The 23,742-nt window shown below is 44.6% G+C and overlaps 1 protein-coding gene across 9 annotated transcripts in view; it reads right to left on the bottom strand.

Annotated features, from left to right (window-relative positions):
• The window catches only part of SH3RF1 (SH3 domain containing ring finger 1), a 128,509-nt gene that overhangs the window by 21,120 nt on the left and 83,647 nt on the right, over positions 1-23,742 (bottom strand). For all 9 annotated transcript variants that reach the window (XR_010083728.1, XR_010083727.1, XM_063424304.1 and 6 more), the window contains exon 7: positions 1,910-2,064. Coding sequence is in view for 7 of the 9 variants with exons in the window: in XM_063424304.1 (XP_063280374.1) it covers positions 1,910-2,064 (155 nt within the window). In the remaining 2 variants the exon portion in view is untranslated. The remainder of the gene's footprint in view (positions 1-1,909; positions 2,065-23,742) is intronic.

Here is a 23,742-nt window from a genome sequence, read left to right as displayed (position 1 = left end):
ATTTTCTAAATTGGAATAACTTGGAGGGAGGGGATTTGAATTCTCCATCTCTAAGGAGGTCCTGCCCCCTTCCTAGTAGATACCTGTCTTTCAAACCACAACAATATGAGAATAGCCTTTTCATACCATACATCACGGAAAACATTGAATAAATGCACTCCAGTGAAATGACACTTTTGAGTTATCCAGTATTCAGTGCTAATGCAAGGATTCATTCCTCTTCTGCATGATACTTTACATTTTTGATGGGAGTTCTTTCTATACACAGCAACAGCTGATTACATTTATCTAAGTCATAATCAATGCTCAGTAATGTCCTGGTTTGAGGGGAAGTGAGTTTTCCAGGAAGTTGTGGTCAAACCAATCAGTGGTCAGGTTTGAATGTTGGCACCTGCAGTGGCCACTGAGGGGTTGGACATGCCTTTGAGAACACAAGGGGTTAAAAGCAAGGACTCCCAGAGGGACTTCCTCTTTCTGGTTCCGCTTTCAGGAAAGAAGCATCTTCTCCTCCTCCCCTGTCCAGCTTACAAGGCTGGGTGGGGGAGGGAAACCATGCAGCCAGGTGGCCGGGCTGAGGTAGGCCAGTGCCCCGAGGCGAAAAGAGAGGAACGGGACTGGAGCTGAGCCAGCCCCATCGAGGATGGAGGGGTGGAGAACTGTGGAGGTGCCTTCCCCCACCCTCCCCAAGGGAGATGGTGTCCAGTGTGTGTGGGAGTGCCCGAGCCTGCGAGTGCCTGAGCCTGTGGCCCTGCTGGGAGCTTTTAACTCTTTCTTGGCAGAAGAAAACTTTTCCCAGACATTGATTCTCATGGCTGGTGGTTTCAGAAGAGAGAGAGACAGCCTGGGACTGAGATGATAAAGGAAGATGAAAAGAACCCCAGATTGGCAGAGATGAAGAGGAGTGGCTTTTTGAGCTGGACTTTTCTTGCATAATGTTAGCCATAGACTAAACCTGAATTTTCCTGAATATAAATCTGTATTTGGTTGGATGCATTTGGCTAGAACCAAAGACTTTGTGGCAGTGATTGCCACTGTGGAAGTGGAGTGAACAGAGAAGAGAGGAAGAGGGTGTGGTGGCGCCCTCTGTCTTGAGGGATGAAGATCTCTGTTCTTGGAAACCCTCGGCCCCAGGGGTGAATGTGGGGGGGACTGCTTGTCCCAAAATGAGAAGATGGCTGGTTTTTGGTACTTGGCCAAGCATCCTTAAAAGAGCCCTATATGCAGCTTTGGTCCATGGACAGTGGTGAGAGCACTGGACATGGAAAGGAGGGTGTCACCATGGCAGACTTCTCCGGGCGGTGCCATGGGTGACATGGGAACACGGGAGGGTGGACCTGTGTTTCCTGTGGGGGGGTCTGTGGTGCGAGAGACTCCTCTCTCCCTGGATGAATGGAAGATTGGTTCTTTTTGAGTGATGATGACTTTGATAGGGAACCCAGGGTTTTTGGTTTAAGCAAGTAAGATGGAAGGTGATGTCTAAGTGTTAACAGTTTGAGCGTGTAAGGGGTGGAAATTGGGGGAGGAGAAGAAATGTTCTGGGAGGTTTCCATTTCTGGTTTTTTTGTGTGTTTAGGTTTTCTTTTCTATTTTTCTGTTCTTATGTAGTTTAATAAAGTTTCCTGTCTATTTCAAGTTTTGGGCCTGCTCTGCTCTGTTCTTGACCACATCTCACAGTAGTTCATTAGGAAAAACATACACTCATGGGTGCACTGGCATCTGGCCAGCGCCAACCCATGACAAGTATGGAGCCTGTTTGGGGATATCACCTTCCTGCATTTTGTTTTAAGTTGCATGCTTGGCTTTTTGGCAGTTCCAGCAGAAAAGAGCCAGCTGCAGTGCTAAACGTACAGGTGAAGTTAATGATCTCATTCCGTATTTCTGTCTGGAGAAAAGTTTCAGTTTTACTTACACACTTGGACGAGTTTGTTGTCGTAAATGTGCAACTTGGTCACTTGATCCTGATGCAGACCTTTGTATGACACTTGTAGACTGAGGTCCAGAAGTGGCTGATGCAATGACTGCAGCAGACAAGAGAGGTGGTGGCGGAAGTGGGGGATTCATATTCTGATTTTATAAAAACAAAAAAAATAGCAACAGGTGATCAATATTGTTTGATGAGTTCAATCAGCTAGGAAAAGAAAAAAAAAAGGCATGATATTCTAAGGAAGTGGAAAACAAGCAACTGAGTCCAGTATTGCTTTACCTACTGTTACAATATAACTGGAGAGTTAGCTTTGTCTCTATTTCTCTTTTTTTTTTCAGTTTAAAATCTTCAAGTTTTGACAGCTAATTAAGCAAATGACAAGCAATTTCTCAGCACAAGAAAAATGGAAAGAACTGTTTCTAGTTATAACATGTTTGGGAGAGGGCTTGACAAAAATTCAGAAGCCTTCCAGGAGGTAGATGTTGCATCCTGCTGCTGACTGTACTTCATAACATGATTGTTTTTGCAACCTGAAGCTGAAACATAATATACAGTTCATCTGCAGTCACCCAAAAGCTCCCCTTCTGGGGGAAATTTTCTTTTGATGTATGGGTTACAAAAGCAAGCACAATATGAGGCCATAGCCACTGAGCTATTGTTACCTTTCTCCTATTCTTCTAGTTTAAAGAGCTAGCTTTTGAAATTCAGTATTATCAAGATTGGTAATCTTTAACAAATACCCCAGAAAAAAGGCACCACTGATCATAATGGGTGTCCTGCCTACAGACTTCTGTGCCTTTTGAGAATCAATGGAGCAATTGTTACCTTCTGCTCTGTAAGGCAAATTCTTTAGGACCTTGTGTGCTAACACTCCTGGGAAGAGGCACTTACAAAAGGAGAGCTTTTCCTTCTCCCCTCTCCAAAAAAACCTATTTGTGTTACACCACACACAAAAATAGGAATAAGAAACCTCCCACCTTTGAAAAACGTGAAACTGAATTAATTTAAAACATAACCTTCCTAAAACCCAAAGAACTAGAATATTAATTAACAAAATATCCTGAAGTAGTGCCTGGTACTTCCAATACATCATCATATAAATGCACCGCATAACATTATCTGTTTGGAAAATATGTAATTGAAAGACATTTTAATTCCCCTCAAATACTTCACTTCTAAAGGGTTTTGCCCTTTTTTCTGTTTTTCTAAACAAAAAACCTATATTGAAACTGAGTTTTAGTTCTATACTGTGTGATTATTACTTTGCTGCATTTGGTGAAAATGTTAATAAAAAGTTCTTTAAACAAGTTTTACACTGCCAAGTCACAGTAAAGTACTGCAAATTTAAAGATTTTCAAATCTAGAGAAAACTGACCAACTCTTACAGTGTTTCAGTCAAAATGGTTACACTTAGCTATGGTATAAATTGAATGTTATTTTGTGAAATATTCCTATTTTATTTAAAGCTTATTTTCCGGTCATACAGTAACATGTTCTTAAGACCAAAAAGGCCTTCTGTATCCAACGCTGAACAGAAATGACCTGCTGGAGAAACATCACTGAGAGCTTTTGATACTAATAGTTTTTTACAAAAATGTGTGATAAATGATGTAGGATAATTCGTGTTTATAATGTATGTGTAATATAAACCAAGTTGTGCTCTTTAAAATAAAGGGTAAAAATCATTCAAGCCTGGGGATAAACGGATTCGGGAATTGAAAACAACTCTGCTGGGAACACGGGAATGACCAAATTCACAACAGAAAGAAGGGGAGGTCCAAGGAAGATGGGTCTTCTCCGGAGAGGGAACTGCGAACGACCCAACCATTATCACCGATATGGATCTCGCTCCACCATCGGGGACGCGCATCTCAATGCACGATTCCCAGAAATTGTATTTAATACTCATCTCCCCTCAGAAGAACTATTCAACCGACCAGACAGCGAGGATGAATCTACATGAATATGAAGAAAAACTGAAGGGACAAAGAGAGTATAAAGTAATACCCTGATCCGCAAAAAAACTGTATATAAACAGGACTCACAAAACTAAAGACATGAATGGGGAGCTACAGTGCGATAGAGGCCGCAGCTAAGGTTCACCCAGTGCCGATCCCAGGACTCAACACTGATTCTTTGATTGTTGGCTTACCCGAAATTCTGTGCGTTGATTCTTTAAAAATTAATAAAATCATTTATTAATTTGGAATTGGCTTTACATTTTTAACAATCTTGGTGCCCAATGTGAGGCCAGTTTTGGGGTCTACGATCCCCCTTTTCCTGTCCAGGAGGCACCCCACTGATTCAGTGGCCCAGCGGAACGGGGAGAAATTGTAGAACCAAGTGGACACCAAACCAATCAGATACAAGCCACAATCAAAGAGGTTAGGATAAAAAGCTAGTTTGGGGGCTCATGGGAACTCAGGGAAGATCCAGGTAAGGGACCTTCGGGAACCGTGGTAAATTTTCACTCATAAAACTCAACGTGCATGAAAAATCCACGCAGGAAAAGAAGAACCATAAGTACTGTGTGGTTGAGAGGGTTGTGACCGGGTGTGGATGAGACGTGATATTATCACAAAGCGAGTGAGGACCCTGAGATCTCAGTTCCACTCTCCCACGAGGGACGTGGTCGGTCGATGGGAAAGCGATTGTTGTATATTTGTGTGAAACACCGAATCTTAGTAGGCTGGAAAATTGGTCACTGGAAGGCTAAAAGGGAGGGTACGTCTTTAGAAGTTCAGGACTGGTAAACCTTTTAGCCTGCGACCAGGTAAGGTCCAGGAAAAAGACAAGGTAATTGAGAGCTGTTGGAGGTTAGATTTGCCTCTTTTTTCACTTACAGAATTTTTTCCCATAAGTTTCTAAGAAACCTTAATGACAGTATTTAGCCAGAACAAAGAGAGTAGTTGAAGGACATGGCAGCACAAGGCTACACCTATTGTTTTTAAGTCTCTGGGAGTGTCCCTCAGAGGAAAGAGATAATGCCAGCTTTGGGAAAGGTAAAAAGACAGAGCTTGGGGGGGGGGGGCAGGGGCTCACTCTTGCTCTCAGCATCGAGGAAGACAGTCAAGCTGCCCCTCGCTGCAGAAAGAGTTCACGGCCATCACTCTGCCTCTGCCTCATCATGGGAAAGCTACCGTCATCTGCTCATGTACCCAGGAATCCTGAGCTCGCTTTCTCCAGCCCTCCCCCCATCGCTACTGCTTCTTCGGAGCTTTGAGGCTCTCCTGCTACTCTGCAGCCCTGCACTGCCCAGCCCTGATGGGACACCCCCTGCCATTCCAGCTACCAGCGCAAAGCTCCTCGTCTCATCCACCAGCCTGGGACTTTCCACCCTTCCAGCTTGGCCTCTTGGAGTCCCGCAGGAGCACTGAGATCAAACTGCCCCGGGCTTTTGTGAAAGAAAGCCCTCGAAGTTCCTGGTTCTGTTTATTACTAATGCTGTAGTTGTTGTTTGTTTGTTGTTTTGTCATATATACTAGTAAAGAACTGTTATTCCTATCCCCATACCTCTGTCTGAAAGCCCCTTTAATTTTCTAAATTAGAATAACTTGGAGGGAGGGGATTTGAATTCTCCATCTCTAGGGAGGTCCTGCCCCCTTCCTAGCAGATACCTGTCTTTCAAACCAAGACAGATTTTTTGGCACCCATTGTGGGGCTTGAGGGCATTGAGAGGAAAAGGAATAACAGTTCCTAAGTGACCTTGTGCACTGGGTATAGAAACCTCCCTAAATAGCATCATGTGGTTTAGCTTACCTTGGTTTGGGTGGCATGTGGTTGTGGCTGTGTTTCTCCCATTTGCAGGCCCTAATCTAAACATGGGCCCTATAACTAAGGCTACTGTGGCTGTTATCCAGTTTGCACTATGGGTTAATAAGGTGAGGAATTCATGGATTTTTAACTTCCTCTGGAAGGCAGGCACATGGATACATGGCTATCACACTCTAAGTGTTTGTTTGTGGGGTTACTTTAACAATGGTACCTACTGTGAGGAAATGACACCAGGGGAAATTTTTTCCCAACCCTTCACTCAGCTGTTTGGGTCTATTCCACCAGTTTTTGAAGGGTTTAAATCTTCTCTGAATGCTAATGATATCATAAAATGGCTAGTACTGCTCACAGGCCTATTCTATTTAGTATTCTGAGATAAGGGGAGATTGACCTGGATAACCACCCTGATACCTACCCCAGAGAATAAGGATACTGCCCTAGAGACTGGGGATGCTGCCATAGAGCCTGACACTGCCCCACAGACTAAGGATGCTGCCCTACCACTTGACCCTGCCATGAAGCCCACCTCAGAAATGAACCACCCAGATTGGGTGGGAGTTCTGGTGAAGGAGATGGGCCAGATGCTGAAGGAGCACATTTCCCCAGTGGTGGCCTCATTGGCCTCATTAGCCCCAGCTGGTGGCAAACCCTCCCCCTGCCCTGAAGAAGCAGATTCTGAGGTGCAGCAGTGGAACCCACAGATGTTACAACCGTCCAGGTTCCAGCTGAACCACAGGGGCAGTCACAGCCAGCAGCAGTTGCCCCTGTGGAAAGAAAGAAATATAAGGTGAAATCAGAGCATCCAGGTGATAAGGATAAAAAAGGAGGGCACTCACAACCCACAGGGGAGCCAGAGGTTGAGATCATCACTGAGTCCCTGTCATATGAAAATCTCCGTAGTCTGCAAAAAGATGCTGCACGACGAGGATGTGAGCCTTATACAGCCTGGTTACTTAGGGTCTGGGACCTTATAGGTAGAGGTGTGCAACTGGATGGTGGTGAGGCAAGGAATATGGGACCCTTGACCCAAGACTCAGGTGTGAATCAGGTATTTGTAAAAGAGCAAGGACCCCTTCACCTTTGGGAGCGGCTTTTAATGAGTGTAAGGGAGAGGTTTGTCCACAGAGACAGAATGCAGGAGCACCACCTTAGCATGCGCTGGAAGACTGTTGAGGAAGGGATCCAAAAGCTGAGAGAAGTGGCAATACTGGAGGTAGTTTTTGGGAGGGGTGGACAGCATGACAATGACCCCGACAAAGTCAGGTGCACAGGGCAAATGTTGTGGAATCTAGCAACTAAAGGGCCATCCGAATACAAAACATTCATGTCAATGATTAATGCTGATACCAACCAAGAGACTGTAGGTTCTGTAGTCAGCAAGCTTAGAAATTTTGACAGTATGATCAGTGGCCCAATGCAGACTCAGGTCTCTGGTATGGTTAAAGAACTCCAGGAGGAGATAAGGGAGGTAAGGGAGGAGATGAGGAGGAACAGTTCCCATGTGGCACCGGCGTGAGTCACAGGCCCCAGAGTCAGAACCCAACGTCCCTCAGTTAGAGAGAGAGGGTACACCCCACGAGCTGACCTGTGGTCCTTCCTGCGTGACCATGGGGAAGACATGGGAAGGTGGGATGGGAAACCCACTTCTGTTCTAGCAGCACGGGTGCGTGAGCTCAGAGAAACACTAACCGAGGGGCTTCCACTAGAATGCAGGTAGCCTCAGCCTCCCATGACCAGGCTGTCAGGTATTACAGAAATGAGGATGGTCTGTCAGATCCCCTTGAAGGAACCTCTACTATGTATGCACAGGAAGAGAGTAGTAACCGGTGCTAGAGTGGCCCTGCCTCTAGCCAGGAAGAGGCACGGGAAAACCGAGTCTTTTGGACTGTGTGGGTTCTATGGCCTGGAACATCAGAGCCACAGAAATATGAAGCTTTGGTCGATACTGGTTCGCAGTGTACCCTAATGCCATCAGGACATGTGGGAACAGAACCTATTTCCATTGCCAGGGTGACGGGGGGATCACAAGAATTGACTCTGTTGGAAGCCGAGGTGAGCCTGACTGGGAAGGAGTGGCAGAAACATCCGATTGTGACTGGCCCAAAGGCTCCGAGTATTCTGGGCATAGACTTTCTCAGGAATGGCTATTACAAAGACTCTAAGGGACTCAGGTGGGCTTTTGGAATAGCTGCTGTGGAGGCAGAGGGCATTAAGAAATTGAACACCTTGCCTGGATTATCAGAGAACCCATCTGCAGTAGGACTCCTGAAGGTAGAAGAGCAACGAGTACCTGTTGCCACCTCGACGGTGCATCGCCGGCAGTATTGGACGAATCGAGATGCTGTGATCCCCATCCACAAGATGATCCGAGAGCTGGAGAGCCAAGGGGTGGTTGGCAAAAACCACTCACCCTTCAACAGCCCTATTTGGCCTGTGCGCAAGTCTAACGGAGAATGGAGACTGACTGTGGACTATCGTGGCTTGAATGAAATGACTCCACCGCTGAGCGCCGCTGTGCCAGACATGCTGGAACTCCAGTACGAGCTGGAGTCCAAGGCTGCAAAGTGGTACACCACAACTGACATTACTAACGCATTTTTCTCCATTCCTCTGGCTGCAGAATGCAGGCCTCAGTTTGCTTTCACCTGGAGGGGCGTGCAGTACACCTGGAACTGACTGCCCCAGGGGTGGAAGCACAGTCCCACCATCTGCCACGGACTGATCCAGGCTGCACTGGAAAAGGGTGAGGCTCCGGAACATCTACAGTACATTGATGACATCATTGTGTGGGGGAACACGGCAAGGGAAGTGTTTGAGAAAGGAGAGAAGATCATCCAGATTCTCCTGGAAGCTGGTTTTGCAATCATAAAGAGCAAAGTCAAGGGACCTGCCAAGGAGATCCAGTTCCTGGGAGTAAAGTAAGAAGATGGGCTGCGTCAGATTCCCACTGAGGTCATCAATAAGATCACTGCGATGTCTCCACCGACCAGGAAGAAGGAAACGCAAGCTTTCCTAGGCACCATAAGCTTTTGGAGAATGCACATTCCTGAGTACAGCCAGATTGTGAGCCCTCTCTACCTGGTTACCCGCAAGAAGAACAATTTCCACTGGGGCCCTGAACAGCAGCAAGCCTTTGCCCAGATCAAGCAGGAGATTGCTCATGCAGTAGCCCTTGGCCCAGTCAGGACAGGACCAGAGGTGAAGAACGAGCTCTACTCTGCAGCTGGGAACCATGGCCTGTCCTGGAGCCTTTGGCAGAAGGTAGCTGGTGAGACTCGGGGTCGACCACTGGGATTCTGGAGTCGGAGCTACAGAGGGTCTGAAGCCAACTACACTCCAACAGAGAAAGAAATCTTGGCTGCCTATGAAGGAGTCCAGGCTGCCTCTGAAGTGATTGGCACAGAAGCCCAACTCCTCCTGGCACCCCGACTACCTGTGCTGGGGTGGATGTTCAAAGGAAAGGTTCCCTCTACCCACCAGGCCACCGACGCCACATGGAGCAAACGGACTGCCCTCATCACTCAGCGCACCCATATCGGAAACCCAAATCGCCCTGGGATTTTGGAGATAATCACAAACTGGCCAGAAGGTGAAAACTTTGGTCTCCCTGATGAAGAGGAACAAGAGCAAGTGACACGTGCCGAAGAAGCTCCACCGTATAATCAGCTGCCAGCAGAAGAAACGCGCTATGCTCTCTTCGCTGACGGTTCCTTTCGCATCGTAGGGATGAACCAGAAGTGGAAAGCAGCCGTGTGGAGCCCCACACGACAGGTTGCACAAGCCACTGAAGGAGAAGGTGGATCCAGTCAACTTGCAGAACTCAAGGCTGTTCAATTGGCCCTGGACATTGCTGAGGGAGAGAAGTGGCCAAAGCTCTACCTCTACACTGATTCATGGATGGTGGCCAATGCTCTGTGGGGTTGGCTGGAAAGGTGGAAAAAGGCCAAGTGGCAGCGTGGGGGAAAACCAGTCTGGGCTGCTGCTGAGTGGAAAGACATTGCTGCTCGGGTAGACAAGATACCTGTAAAAGTCTGCCATGTAGATGTCCACGTCCCCAAGAGTCCAGCTAACGAAGAGCACTGAAACAACGAGCAAGTAGATCAAGCTGCCAAGATAGAAGTGTCAAAGATAGACTTAGATTGGCAACACAAGGGAGAGTTGTTCCTAGCTTGATGGGCCCACGATGCCTCAGGTCATCAGGGCAGAGATGCCACCTGTAAGTGGGCACGAGACCGAGGGGTGGATCTAACCATGGACAGCATTTCTCAGGTTATCCATGACTGTGAGACGTGTGCTGCAATCAAGCAGGCCAAGCGAGTGAAGCCCCTACGGTATGGCGGGTGGTGGTCCAAATACAGGTATGGGGAAGCCTGGCAAATTGACTACATCACCCTTCCCCAAACCCGCCAAGGCAAGCGCTACGTACTGACCATGGTGGAAGCCACCACTGGATGGCTGGAAGCCCACCCTGTGCCTCACGCTACTGCCCAGAACACCATCCTGGGCCTGGAAAAGCAAGTCCTGTGGAGATATGACAGTCTTGAGAGAATCGAGTCGGACAATAGGACCCATTTCAAGAACAGCCTTATAGCAACCTGGGCTAGGGAACATGGCATCGAGTGTGTGTACCATATTCCTTATCAGCAGTCGGGAAAGTTGAACGGTGCAATGGCCTGCTTAAAACCACCTTGAAGGCACTGGGTGGAGGGACTTTCAAGAACTGGGAGATTAATTTAGCAAAGACCACATGGTTAGTGAACACTCGAGGTTCCACCAACCGAGCAGGCCTTGCCCAATCTGAGCCCCTGAGAACAACAGATGGAGATAAGGTTCCAGTAGTACACATGAGAGGTATGCTGGGAAAAACTGTTTGGATTAATTCTGCCTCCAGAAAAGACAATCCCATCCGTGGGGTTGTCTTCGCTCAGGGATCAGGATGCACCTGGTGGGTGATGCAAAGGGATGGAGGGACCCGATGCATACCTCAAGGAGACCTTGTTTTAGGATGAACTACCCACAACACGTGTCTCTACCCATGTCTGTATGCATATATGTATATAATTTAGGTAGTGCATGTGTGTATATATTTTTAAAGGTTTAAATTCAATGTAATCGGTTGGTATGGAAAAAAATTCAGGGTGGATAATGTTGAGGGTTAGATTTGCCTCTTTTTTCACTTACAGAATTTTTTCCCATAAGTTTCTAAGAAACCTTAATGACAGTATTTAGCCAGAACAAAGAGAGTAGTTGAAGGACATGGCAGCACAAGGCTACACCTATTGTTTTTAAGTCTCTGGGAGTGTCCCTCAGAGGAAAGAGATAATGCCAGCTTTGGGAAAGGTAAAAAGACAGAGCCGGGGGCGGGGGGACCAGGGGCTCCCTCTACTCTCAGCATCAAGGAAGACAGTCAAGCTGCCCCTCGCTGCAGAAAGGGTTCATGGCCATCACTCTGCCTCTGCCTTGTCCTGGGAAAGCTACCGTCATCTGCTCGTGTACCCAGGAATCCTGAGCTCGCTTTCTCCAGCCCTCCCCCCACTGCCGCTGCTTCTTTGGAGCTTTGAGGCTCTCCCGCTACTCTGCAGCCCTGCACTGCCCAGCCCTGCTGGGACACCCCCTGCCATTCCAGCTACCAGCGCAGAGCTCCTCATCTCATCCACCAGCCTGGGACTTTCCACCCTTCCAGCTCAGCCTCTCGGAATCCTGCAGGGGCACCGAGATCAAACTGCCCTGGGCTTTTTGTGAAAGAAAGCCCTCAAGGTTCCTGGTTCTGTTTATTTCTAATGCTGTACTTGTTGTTTGTTGTTTTGTCAGATATACTAGTAAAGAACTGTTATTCCTATCCCCATACCTCTGTCTGAAAGCCCCTTTAATTTTCTAAATTAGAATAATTTGGATTCGAATTCTCCATCTCTAGGGAGGTCCTGCCCCCTTCCTAGCAGATACCTGTCTATCAAACCAAGACAAGAGCCCATCACCAGATGAAACCCCACTGGTTCGTCCCCTGCTGGGCTAGTAATCTGGCGATACCAAATTTGCAACTTGAAGAATAGGATATCAACTAAAATCTGGGTTATCCAGGCCAAGGACAAGCCATTTCACGGTAGTCTGGGTGAAATGGGACTGTACCAAAGCAAGGTTCAGGGAAAAACCAAGGAAGAAACTGCTGAGGGAGGCATTCCCGAAATCCCATGGAGAAGCCCACTGGGGTGGCTGTTGGAATGTTGGGAGGAGTGTCCCATAAGGAAAAGAAAGTCGAAATAAAGGATGATTCATTACTGCATGGAAATCTGGGGGAGAAAGGAGATAAGGAGGCGTGTAACTTGGCCTATATTTGGGACATTTGAGCAGTGGACTTGTCAGGCCTTGTGCGCTTATGTGGCAAACAAGGAGTCATGGGAATATGAGGAATATGAGTATGCCCAGAAATGGGAAAGAACGAATATCAGGCTGTACCCGATAAGAACTAAAAACCCTGTTGAGACCCGAGGGAACACATGGGATTCTTTAGATAACCTCCCTCCACCATACTCGATGCTTATACCCCAGCCTGCACAAGCCCCGATCCCTCCCCAGGTATCCTCAGGAGACCCACCTCAACCCTTGCAGATAGCTCAAGCTCCTCCGGCGGCAGCCTCGGCGCCACCGCTTGAGTACAAGCCTCCGCAGGTGGGTTTCCAACCCCTGCTCATGCCCCCTCCTCAGCCCCAAAATCTCCCGCCCTCGGAGAAGCCACCTCGTGGGAGGGATTCGGCATCCCTTCCCAGCCCTAGCCCCCGCAGACGTGCTGACTTGCCTAGACCAGCCACCACCCCCCCAGTTAGGAGGACGTGGCAGAAAGTGAAAAACATAAGTGAGGAAGATAGTGAAAATGAAGAAGATAGGCACAACTTACTCCCTTTAAGGGAAGTGCTGACCGCCCCCGGTGTTATTGGATATGTGAATGTGCCTATTAATACCACGGATGTGAGAGTGTTTAAGAAAGAGATGGGGAGACTGATGGATGATCCTTTAGGGGACTCCGATAGGCTTGAGGAGTTTCTAGGCACAAGTATTTACTCATATGATGATATAATGGCAATACTACAGTCATTATTTAATCATGAGGAGAGGGAAATGATCAGGCAAGCAGGGATACAAGAGTGGGAATGCCGAAATCCCCAAGCCACACCAGAGAGTCTAAAATGGCCAAGTCAGAACCCGGGGTGAGATGCCCAGACCGACGACAGTCGACGAAATATGAGGGATCTAAGAAATATAGTAATACAAGGTATAAGGGAAGTAGTACCAAGGGGACAAAACACTAGCAAGGTGTTCAGCAAATGTCAAGGGTGGGACGAAACACCTTCGGAATGGCTAGACAGATTAAGAAAGAGGCTGCAGATATATTCGGGAACAGACCCCAATTTCCCCATGGGAGAGGTATTGTTAAAGACACAATTCGTAGCAAAATCATGGGAAGATATACAAAGAAAATTGGAAAAGTTAGAGGATTGGCAAGAGAAAGGGTTACAAGAACTACTTAGGGAAGCTCAGAAGGTTTATATGAGGAGGGAGGAGGCGGGGCAAAAAGTACAAGTAAGGGTGCTAGTAGTGGCCGTCAGGGAAATGCAGAAGCGGGAGCAGCCTCACGAATCCATGAGGACAGGGAGGAATGGTAATAAGAGGGGACAGTCGCCTCTGCTGAGAAGGGACTTGGGAAAATTGAAAGAAAACCCTAAGTGTTATTATTGTGGGAACAGGGGGCAAATCAAAAAGAATTGTCAGAGAAGGATCAAAGATTAAAAGATGTTCCAAGAAGATGCCTAGAGGTGTCTGGGGCTCTTCATTCTGGGGTCTAGAACATCTACGGAGCCCTTGATAAAATTAAAAATAGGACCCCATAGGGAGGAAATAGCCTTCCTGGTGGACTCAGGAGTGTCCTGGTTTGAAAGCAAAACCAGTGAGAGACTCCAAGTCAGAAATACAATTTAATAGGAGAGAGAGAAGAAAAAAAAAGTAAAATAGAATAAAATAAAATAAAAGCAATAGCACAAAAACCACTGACAGAGTCAGAATACAACCTGACACCCTGTTAGCTAGGGTGGTGGTAGCAGTCCAGATGAAGCGGTCTTGTTGAAGCAGTGATCCTCTAAAAAGGTCTGGCAGCTCTTGTCTTCTGGGAATCCAGTGGGTAAGGCCTCCTGTGCTGTCCCAAATCCCAGATTATATCCAGGTGGGAATGCTTGGCTCTTCCCCCTGAGTGGAGCATCTCACAATGGGATGATGTAATTTTATGAGTCATGCAGTGGGTCCTTGATTGCCCATTAAACAGAGAGAGCTCCTGGAGGGAGTTACTGATGAGTCATGGGCAAGGACTTGATGGCCCATTAACAGAAAATACTCCGGAGGGAGGGGACAAGGGAAACACTGCCCAACCTAGTTTCAACAGCTCATGAAGATGGTGATAGAATACATACTTTGGGCACATCTTACATTGTAACCTAGGACAGGGAGTCAAGCGTTCTACGGTTCAGAAATTACTAAAAAGATGCACAAAAAGCCGGGATACCATGATGGTGATAAGAGCTAAAGGAGAACCCTTCAAAGTTCCAGTTATTAAAAATGTAGAAATAGAATCGGAAACTAAGATTTGTTTGGGGAATATGTTACTGGTAGAAGAGGCGGATTACACTCTGTTAGGAAGAGATTTGACAGGATTGCAGGAATTATTGTATTACCTCCTCCACAGTCAAAAAGGGAAGTGAGGCAGCTGTTGGGACTTCTGGGATACTGCAGACAATGGAGTGAGGGATATAGTGAAAAGGTAAAATTTTTATATGAGAAGTTGACCACAGATAGAATAAAATGGACAGAGCAGGACAAGGCACAATATGAAGAGTTAAAGGGAACCCTTGTTGCAGTTCCAGTATTAAGTCTTCCCGATATAAGGAAGCAGTTTCAGCTGTTTGTGAATGTTAGCAATCACACGGCATATGGAGTGTTAACGCAGGATGGGGCAGGGATCCGGAAGCCGGTGGGGTATGTATTGAAACTTTTAGACCCCGTGAGCCGAGGCTGGCCCACCTGCTTGCAGGCGATAGTTGCAGTGGCACTAACGGTAGAAGAGGCTAAGAAGGTCACTTTCGGGGCACCGTTGGTAGTGTATACCCCACACAATGTTAGGAGTATTTTGCAATGGAAGGCGGATAAGTGGCTCACTGATGATTGCTGAAATATGAGGCAATATTGATCCACTCATACGATTTGGAGCTACGGACAGCTGCGGCCCAAAATCCATCTCAGTTCTTGTTTGGTGAGACATCAGAGGAGTGTAGTCATGATTGTGCAGAGGTGGTAGAACTACAAACAAAAATAAGAGCGGACTTGGAAGAGGAGCAATTAAAGGATGGTGAGAAATGGTTTGTAGATGGGTCTGCAAGGGTCATAGAAGGGAAAAGAAAGTCAGGGTATGCAATAGTGGACAGGAAATCAGGGGAAGTCATAGAGTCAGGACCTTTAAGCACGAGCTGGTTGGCACAAGGTTGTGAATTGTATGCTGTTTTGCAAGCACTTAGGTGGCTGAAAGGGAAGCAAAGGACAATTTACACTGACTCAAGGTATGCTTCGGAATAGTCCACACATTTGAAAATATTTGGGAAGAGCAAGGGTTGGTTAGCACCTGAGAGAGATGTTTGGTCCACCAAGAATTAATAAAATAAATCTTAGAGGCAGTAAGGGGACCTGAGATCATTGCCATTGCACATGTAAAAGGGCACCAGGTGGGTATGCAATTCAGAACTTAGGGAAATAATTTGGCTGATAAGGAAGCAAAAAAGGCAACCCTCCTAGTAATGAGTACCCCGGAAGTCAGGGAAAAAGATACCCAAGAGTACCCCTCCTGTTTGTCCCTGAAAGAGATTGAGGAGTACAAGAAATTAGGGGGCAAGTGGGAGGAAGGAAAGTGGAAGTTGGCTGATGGAAGAGAATTATTATCAAAGGAATACGCAAGGAAGGGTCTAAATAGGCTTCATCAGTAGACACACTGGGGAGCACAGGCACTGGCAGAACAGTTTTTGAAGTTTTTTGGATGCAAAGAGATTTATGAACTAGCAAAACAGGAAGTGCTGAAGTGTATGATATGCCAGAGAACAAACTGAACAAGATCACGGCAGACTCCCTTAGGGAGTCGGCCCCTGGCATATCGAACTTTTGAGAGAATTCAAATAGACTTCACTGAACTGCCTAAGGTAGGGAGATGTAAGTTCCTGCTAGTAATAGTAGATCAGTTAACACACTGGGTAGAAGCCTTCCCTAGTGCTAGAGCAACAGCTCAAACAGTAGCAAAAATTTTGTTAGAGGAAATTGTCCCTCGCTAAGGTATAATAGATCATATTGACTCCAACCAAGGGACCCATTTCACCTCAAAAGTTATTGGGCAATTAGCAGACACCTTAGGAATTAGATGGGATTATCACTCTCTTTGGCATCCTCAAAGCTCAGGGTGGGTAGAAAGGATGAACCAGACATTGAAAGCCCAGTTATCAAAGCTGATGTTAGAAACAGATGTCATGGGTTAAATGTCTCCCTTTAGCCTTGCTAAATGTGAGGACTATGCCCCACTCCGAGAGCGGTTTATCACCCTTTGAGATGTTGTACGGAATGCCATATGAACATTGAATGACAGTCGGACATCCAAGTCTGGAGGACGGACAAATCCAGCCTTATTTAATAGCAATAAATAAGAATCTGCAGGGGCTAAGCAAAAAGGGAATAATTATGCAAAGCACCCCCTTAGGGTTCGTGATACATAAAATAAAACCAGGAAATGAAGTGTTGATAAAAGCCTGGAAAGAAGTTTCCATAACACCACAGTGGGAGGGCCTGTTTCTTGTTCTCTTAACCACAGATACTGCCATGAGGACAGCTGAGAACGGTTAAACACACGCTTCTCGGGTGAAGAAAATTGAAAGACAAGAAGAGAAGCCTGAGTGGAGAGTCACCTCCTGCCCCAGAGACCTGAAGATAAAGCTTCACTGACGTGATAAATGACCGAGGAGAACACAATAAGTTGTTCAAAACTGGGATGTCCATGCTACCCATGTATTCATTTTGAGTGTGGTTATTGCCAGGAAATCTGGGCTGTACATTGTAGAAGGGGATATAGACCAAGGGGCTTGTGTGATAAGTGCCTAGAAACGGAGCAAGAACTGACCAGCCTGATCTTAGAGCTTGCCACGAATTTGGGGGTACTGGAATTAGATTCTTACGGGTGGTTTTGCCTATTCCAAAAGGGGATAAGGGGAAAATTGGATTCGAGAGCCCAAGTCCTAGCGATCGAGTGCTGAAGGACTAACAAGGTACCCTGTAGCGCAGATCCCGTAAAGCTATCCAGGTGGGGTGCCTTTAAGAGGAGGTATGCAGCTTGGCCCAATAATTGAACCCCAGAAGAATATCCTTGCTGCTGAGAAGACAGATTACCTCGTCACTAGTGGCAACCCAGTGGGCAGAGACATGAGCAGAGGGATATGCCTGTGGGGAATCCTAGTGGTCCTGAGCCTAGTCGTGTGCCCGATGGTGGGCCAGCCTCAGGGAATTCAGCTCAGCACAAAGAGGCAAAAGCCCCAAAACAAAGGGGAACCATGTTTTAAGGAGCAAACAGCTGTGGAATTCACAGCATACCAAGCCCCGGATAGCTGCCAAAAGGACAAGGGATATGGGTACTATACTTTTAATGGCACTCGACACAAAATGTTTACATCAGGCCAAGAAATAGCTGACCATGACCCAAAGGCGATACCTAAGAATGAGCAGTCAGACTTGCTACTGAAACAAAGAGACAATGTGAACCCCTTGGGAGACAATAATGAAGGAATGTGCTTAAAAGAAACCTTCGGCTTATCAGACAACAAGGAATTAAAAGGAGGAGTCGAACAAGTAGATAGAAATCAAAATTGGGGTATTAAAGATTGGCCAACAGAAAAGATGTTACCATACTACGATCCTGCAACCTGGGCTCGAGATGGAAACAGGAAATATGAAACCCCGATCCATCTGCAAGATAGGCTCATAAGGTTGCAGGCAGTAGTAGAAATGATCTCAAACCTTACTTTGGATGTCCTCGAATTCCTAGCTAGACAGCATCCTCAAATAAGGGTTTTTATATATCAACACCGTGCAGCATTAGATCACTTGTTGGCTGAAGAAGAAGAAGCCTCTAAAAAATTAAAAGGAACTGAATATCAGGCAGAGATTGATGATTATGGGGAAACTATAAAAGACCTAGTCGCAGAAATTAAAAAGGCAGCACAAGTACCCGTACAAAAAGGGGACTGAAGGCTTCAAACCTCATGGTGGGATCAACTATTCGGAAAAAGAACATGGTGGGAGCAAATAGGACTCTTTATACTATGCGCCATAGCTGGAATGATAGTTTTGCCTTGCCTAACACCTGGCCTCATCCATCCAATACATTTGATAGTACAAGCCATGCAAGTACTGAAAATCATGAAATTAAAAGGAAGAAAAGGGAGCAGGGCAGCAACAGCATTAGCTAACTTTGAGGCATGGGCAAGAACAGAAAAGGATAATCATAAGGGTAACTTTTGGCAAGGATATTAACAATTAGAAATGGCAAGACTCAGGAGGAATTAGAAACACAAATTAATATGCTAAAATTATAAGGGGGGAGATTGTGATAAACGATGTGGGATAATTCGTGTTTATAATGTATGTGTAATATAAACCAAGTTGTGCTCTTTAAAATAAAGGGTAAAAATTATTCAAGCCTGGGGATAAACAGATTCGGGAATTGAAAACAACTCTGCTGGGAACACGGGAATGACCAAATTCACAACAGAAAGAAGGGGAGGTCCAAGGAAGATGGGTCTTCTCCGGAGAGGGAACTGCGAACGACCCAACCATTATCACCGATATGGATCTCGCTCCACCATCGGGGACGCGCATCTCAATGCACGATTCCCAGAAATTGTATTTAATACTCATCTCCCCTCAGAAGAACTATTCAACCAACCAGACAGCGAGGATGAATCTACATGAATATGAAGAAAAACTGAAGGGACAAAGAGAGTATGAAGTAATACCCTGATCCGCAAAAAAACTGTATATAAACAGGACTCACAAAACCAAAGACGTGAATGGGGAGCTACAATGCGATAGAGGCCGCAGCTAAGGTTCACCCAGTGCCGATCCCAGGACTCAACACTGATTCTTTGATTGTTGGCTTACCTGAAATTCTGTTCGTTGATTCTTTAAAAATTAATAAAATAATTTATTAATTTGGAATTGGCTTTACATTTATTACAAATGGCAATTGCATTTGCTTGATATTTTACCCAACAATTTTGTTAAGTATCCAGATAATTCACACTGAAATACCAACATTTCTCTTTCAGCTGTTTTACAGCTGAAGTTATTTGTCCCTCTCAGTTAGACATTCAACAAATCTCTTAGCTGTATCCAAGCTGAATGTAAGCATCTAACTTGCATAGAACCTATCAATAGACTATTAATTTAAATTTTTTTTTAGGGATCTAGATTTCTTTATATATGGTAGAACTTGTAAATCCACAATAGGAGATGATTAGTTGGAATTCTTGAAAATTAAACCTATTCATGCACAATATCAAGGTTGTCACAGTTCCCTACTTCCTGCATCTCTAAAGATGCTGAACATTGCATTTTATTCATTTGAACACATAATATACACTGAAACTTTAGCTGCAATAAAGGCACCTTCACAGCTCTATTTTATTCTGCTTTATTCAGGTTCTGCTCCCCTCCCTGTGTCTATCAGCATGGTAATGAGACCAGCAGTGAGCCACAGACCAATTAAACTCCCAAAGACTTGGCAAGCACCAAGAAATCTAAATAAACTACTTGATAGACTTTAGAGGACTAACACTCCACAGCTTACATTGCTACAACTTGGCAAAATAGATCAAAATGATCTAGCCAAGTTTTCAAAAAGTTTTCTGGCATGTAACCATTTTTCTAGCTGTTGAGAAACACACCAACCTCCAGGGCGTTGCCCTGGTTTTTCTGAGATTTTTTAAAGCCTTCTACTTGCTTGTAAGATGGAGTCAGTTCTTTAGCTACTGTTGCGATATTAAGGGTCAGTCTTTCACTTTCTCACGCTTTGGAACATAAACAACCCTTCTTGTTTTTGTTCACTGTCCTTTGCTTACATATTTCCAGCCTGAAAATAATGTTGGTTGACAGCTGGTCTGGCCAGTGGGGTGAAGGGGTAGTAACCCCAGGAGCCAATGTGCTTCCAGACCCACAAAATGATAAAAGGAAAGAAATAAACAGGCTGGGCCCCTTTTTTGGTGGGGAGCAGCTTTCACTGAAGAGCTCTGCCTCCGTGTTGTTGATTATTGCGTTCCGGGCAACACCAGGGCACATGGTAGTTTTGATGGCTCCCATAGTCAACATTCCATGAAAGAATATACACAAACCACATGTGATTCCATAAAGTATGCTCAGCCATAATTAAGTGTATTTTAGGTAGGTGAGGGGGGAAAACTGAATGTTTCTGCAACTACTTTTCAGACACCAGGTGTACTTTCAAGCATATAAAACAGCAAAAAAGTAATTTTTTTTTTAAATTGGAAGATGAAAAATAACATAATTTAATAATTAATGTATGTTACAACTTCAGAAAATATCTATACTCATGCTCTAGAAACACATGCATATTTCTAAACTTAAATATAATTAGGCTACATTCAGTTAATTGAAGATCAGGAATCACTTCACTCAAAGAATTATAAAAGGCACAGCAGTGGAAAAGAACATTCATTAACAGTCTTCACTCCCACAATGTCTAGGAAAAAATATATGGCTTGCAAAATTCCCTGAGGGCTAACAAATTAAGGCTTATATTTAACAAAATTCCTAAACTACAGGTTATCAAAAACAGGTCTCTCATACAAAACCTCATTGTTTCTTCCAGAGGCTTCCTTTTCACAACAAAAGTTGATTTGAATTTTGGTTGATTAAAATTAGGACACTTCTTATGAAAACCCCCTAACTTACATTATTGAACTTACACTGGAACTACATAAAAGAGCTAAATGTCATCAGTGTATTATATAACCCTCACAGTTTGGGGCTCATTAATAATAGTTCAAACTGCCTTGTATTCTTCGACATAAAGAGCAATTTTTCTTTCTGTGCATGTATGAGAGAACAAGACAAGAAAAGTTAGGTATTTTTTACGCTTTGAAATCTTCAGCATGTAAGTGAATGCAAACCATACAAATATAGACCACCAATTTCTTCTACTTAAGTGGACATGCCAAGACACCATTTCAAAGTCAACATTTCCAATCTGTAGAACCAGCAGCATGGACATTGTCTTGGTTTGAAAGACAGGTATCTGCTAGGGAGGGGCAGGACCTCCCTAGAGATGGAGAATTCGAATCCCCTCCCTCCAAATTATTCTAATTTAGAAAATTAAAGGGGCTTTCAGACAGAGGTATGGGGATAGGAATAACAGTTCTTTACTAGTATATATGACAAAACAACAAACAAACGACAACTACAGCATTAATAATAAACAGAACCAGGAACTTCGAGGGCTTTCTTTCACAAAAGCCCGGGGCAGTTTGGTCTCGGTGCCCCTGCGGGACTCTGAGAGACCAAGCTGGAAAGGTGGAAAGTCCCAGGCTGGTGGATGAGATAAGATGCTCTGCAGTGGTAGATGGAACAGCAGGGATGTCCCAGCAGGGCAGGGCAGTGCAGGGCTACAGAGTACCGGGAAAGCCTCAAAGCTCTGAAGAAGCAGTGGCGGTGGGGGGCAGGGCCAGCCCAGCAGGGCAGGAGAAAGGTGAGCTCAGGATTCCTGGGTACACGAGCAAACAATGGTAGATTTCTCAGGACGAGGCAGTGATGGCCGTGAACTCTTCCTGCAGCGAGCCGGCAGCCTGACTGTCCTCCCCTGTCCTCCCCGAGAGCAAGAGAGAGCAACTGCTCCCCCAGCTCTTTTACCTTTCCCAAAGCTCACGTTATCTCGCCCCTCAGAGAAAACTCCCAGAGACCCAAAATCAATAGGTTAGCCTGGTGATACAATCTCCTTTGGCCACTTCTTTGTTTTAGTTAAGCGCTCAGTTGTTAAGTTTCCTAGCAACTTATGGGAAAATATTCTGTAAGTGAAAAAGAAACAAATCTAACCCCCAACAGACGTCTAGGTCGATTGCAGTCCAAAACACTTTTCACTTCTCAAGAGACTGTAAAGGCAGACTGAAAGGAAGATATCTCTTGTTACTAGACTGTTTTTCTGCTGCTGCTTTTGAATGTAATGCTAACTTTGCTGTGGTTTATTTCGTTTGTTTTTCCCATATCATGGTTCAAATCACATACTTTAAAATTATTTTTCACTAAAATCTATGGCAACTAGATCTCCTCCATTAGATAACTACCTTATAAATTACATCCAAGAATTTCCTTCCAAATGAATTAACCTTACATAATTGTATGTGCATATTTTCACCCGACAACTACTGAACTTGACACCTGTTATTTGTATTTTTCAAAGAACTTTAAATATTCTAAACACTTACAAGGTTCAAAAATGCCAGTGGCTAAGATAAGCAGACCAATTAATGCCCCAATTAAAGGTAAAGCTGTGGTTGGGAAGTCCCAAAGAACAGTGTAAGAGATAGTATCACAGCCAAAAGCTCTAGCTGTGAGAAGTCTGTCTCAGTTCATAACTTCTTCAATTTCAAAGAATCAAAACTCAAAACACAAGCCAAGAATGAATGCTGTTGTCTAAAGAACTGCTGATGCAAAATAAGACTTTGAAATACAAGTTTTCTGAATGAAAATTTGCTTAAATGATACAAGCAGTAGAGAATGTATATGGTCACTTGACAAGAGCACTATGGTCACTTGACAAGAGCACTCTCATTTCTAAAGCTTCTTTATGTCAATTTTGGCTGAAACTTCGTAAATTATTTACTTCATACAAGATCAGGTACCAAACAGCATCTACACAACATTATTATGGACAGGGTAAAATTAATACAATTGGCATTTCTGACCCACCAGAGCAAGATAAAAAACTAAAATGCAATCCTATACATGTACACAGATAAAAGAGTCACAGACTCCCTTGGGCTAGGAATTAATCCAAACTGTCTTAGAGTAACTTGTTAGACAACAAGACAGCTCAAAATATCTCCTGTTGACAATAAAAATGCTATCTTTCTTACAGGAGATAAGACACTAGCTTTTCCTTGCTTTGAAATTCAGAACAGATAAATGTAGCAGAGATGCATAAATTCGGAATTACTGTAAAGGAATATATTCTTCTCTTCTTCACTGATGGGTAATTATGCTCCTACTCTCGGATTTGTTCTTTCTCCCTTAATCTGAGTTTAGCATTATATAAAAGAAGTGTACAAACAGCTTGCTTGCAAAGAACAATTACTTTCAAAAGTGTTGAAAATAGTGTTATAAATACCACTTTCAGTAGTGTAATAAACACCAAAACGACTGATAGGAAGGACATGAAACAGACAACCTTCATGCTAAAGAGAAACTCATCTTGTTCCCATCCAATTTCCCTGTCAGTTGCTTAGTATTCAGAAATTAAGAAAAAAGGTAAAGGGAGAAACTTAGAGAAATACAGGAATTTCTACTTACAAAAGCAAAAAAAGTGCAAGAGCAAAAGGACTCAAGTCAACCATTCCTAATGCATTAAACATACAATCACAATTGCTCCACAGCTTAAAATTAATGCTCAGAATGCCAGGAAAGGTATTTCCAGAAGGGAAACATCTAGAGAAACAAGAATGTCATTTTCTCTCTTGACTGGTCAGAACTATTTTGCACATTTCTAAAATGAAAACAAGAGTTGATGAAGCAAGTGGAAAAGTCTAAGTAAAAGATATACCTCATAGTCCATGACTTTACAAACTATATCATCATCTAATATTATCTATCATAAAAGAACACAGGAATAACCTGACTCCAGCCTGAGCTGCCAGCTTGCATTTTAGTCATGCTGAAAAGAAGTCAAGAAGAAATAGAACACTATGTACAGA

Source organism: Prinia subflava, assembly GCF_021018805.1.
Source record: "Prinia subflava isolate CZ2003 ecotype Zambia chromosome W unlocalized genomic scaffold, Cam_Psub_1.2 scaffold_2cwr_NEW, whole genome shotgun sequence".
Taxonomy (NCBI): Eukaryota; Metazoa; Chordata; class Aves; order Passeriformes; family Cisticolidae; genus Prinia; species Prinia subflava.
Note: the sequence above shows the minus strand (reverse complement) of the source record. Positions and strands in the feature narration are given on the sequence as shown.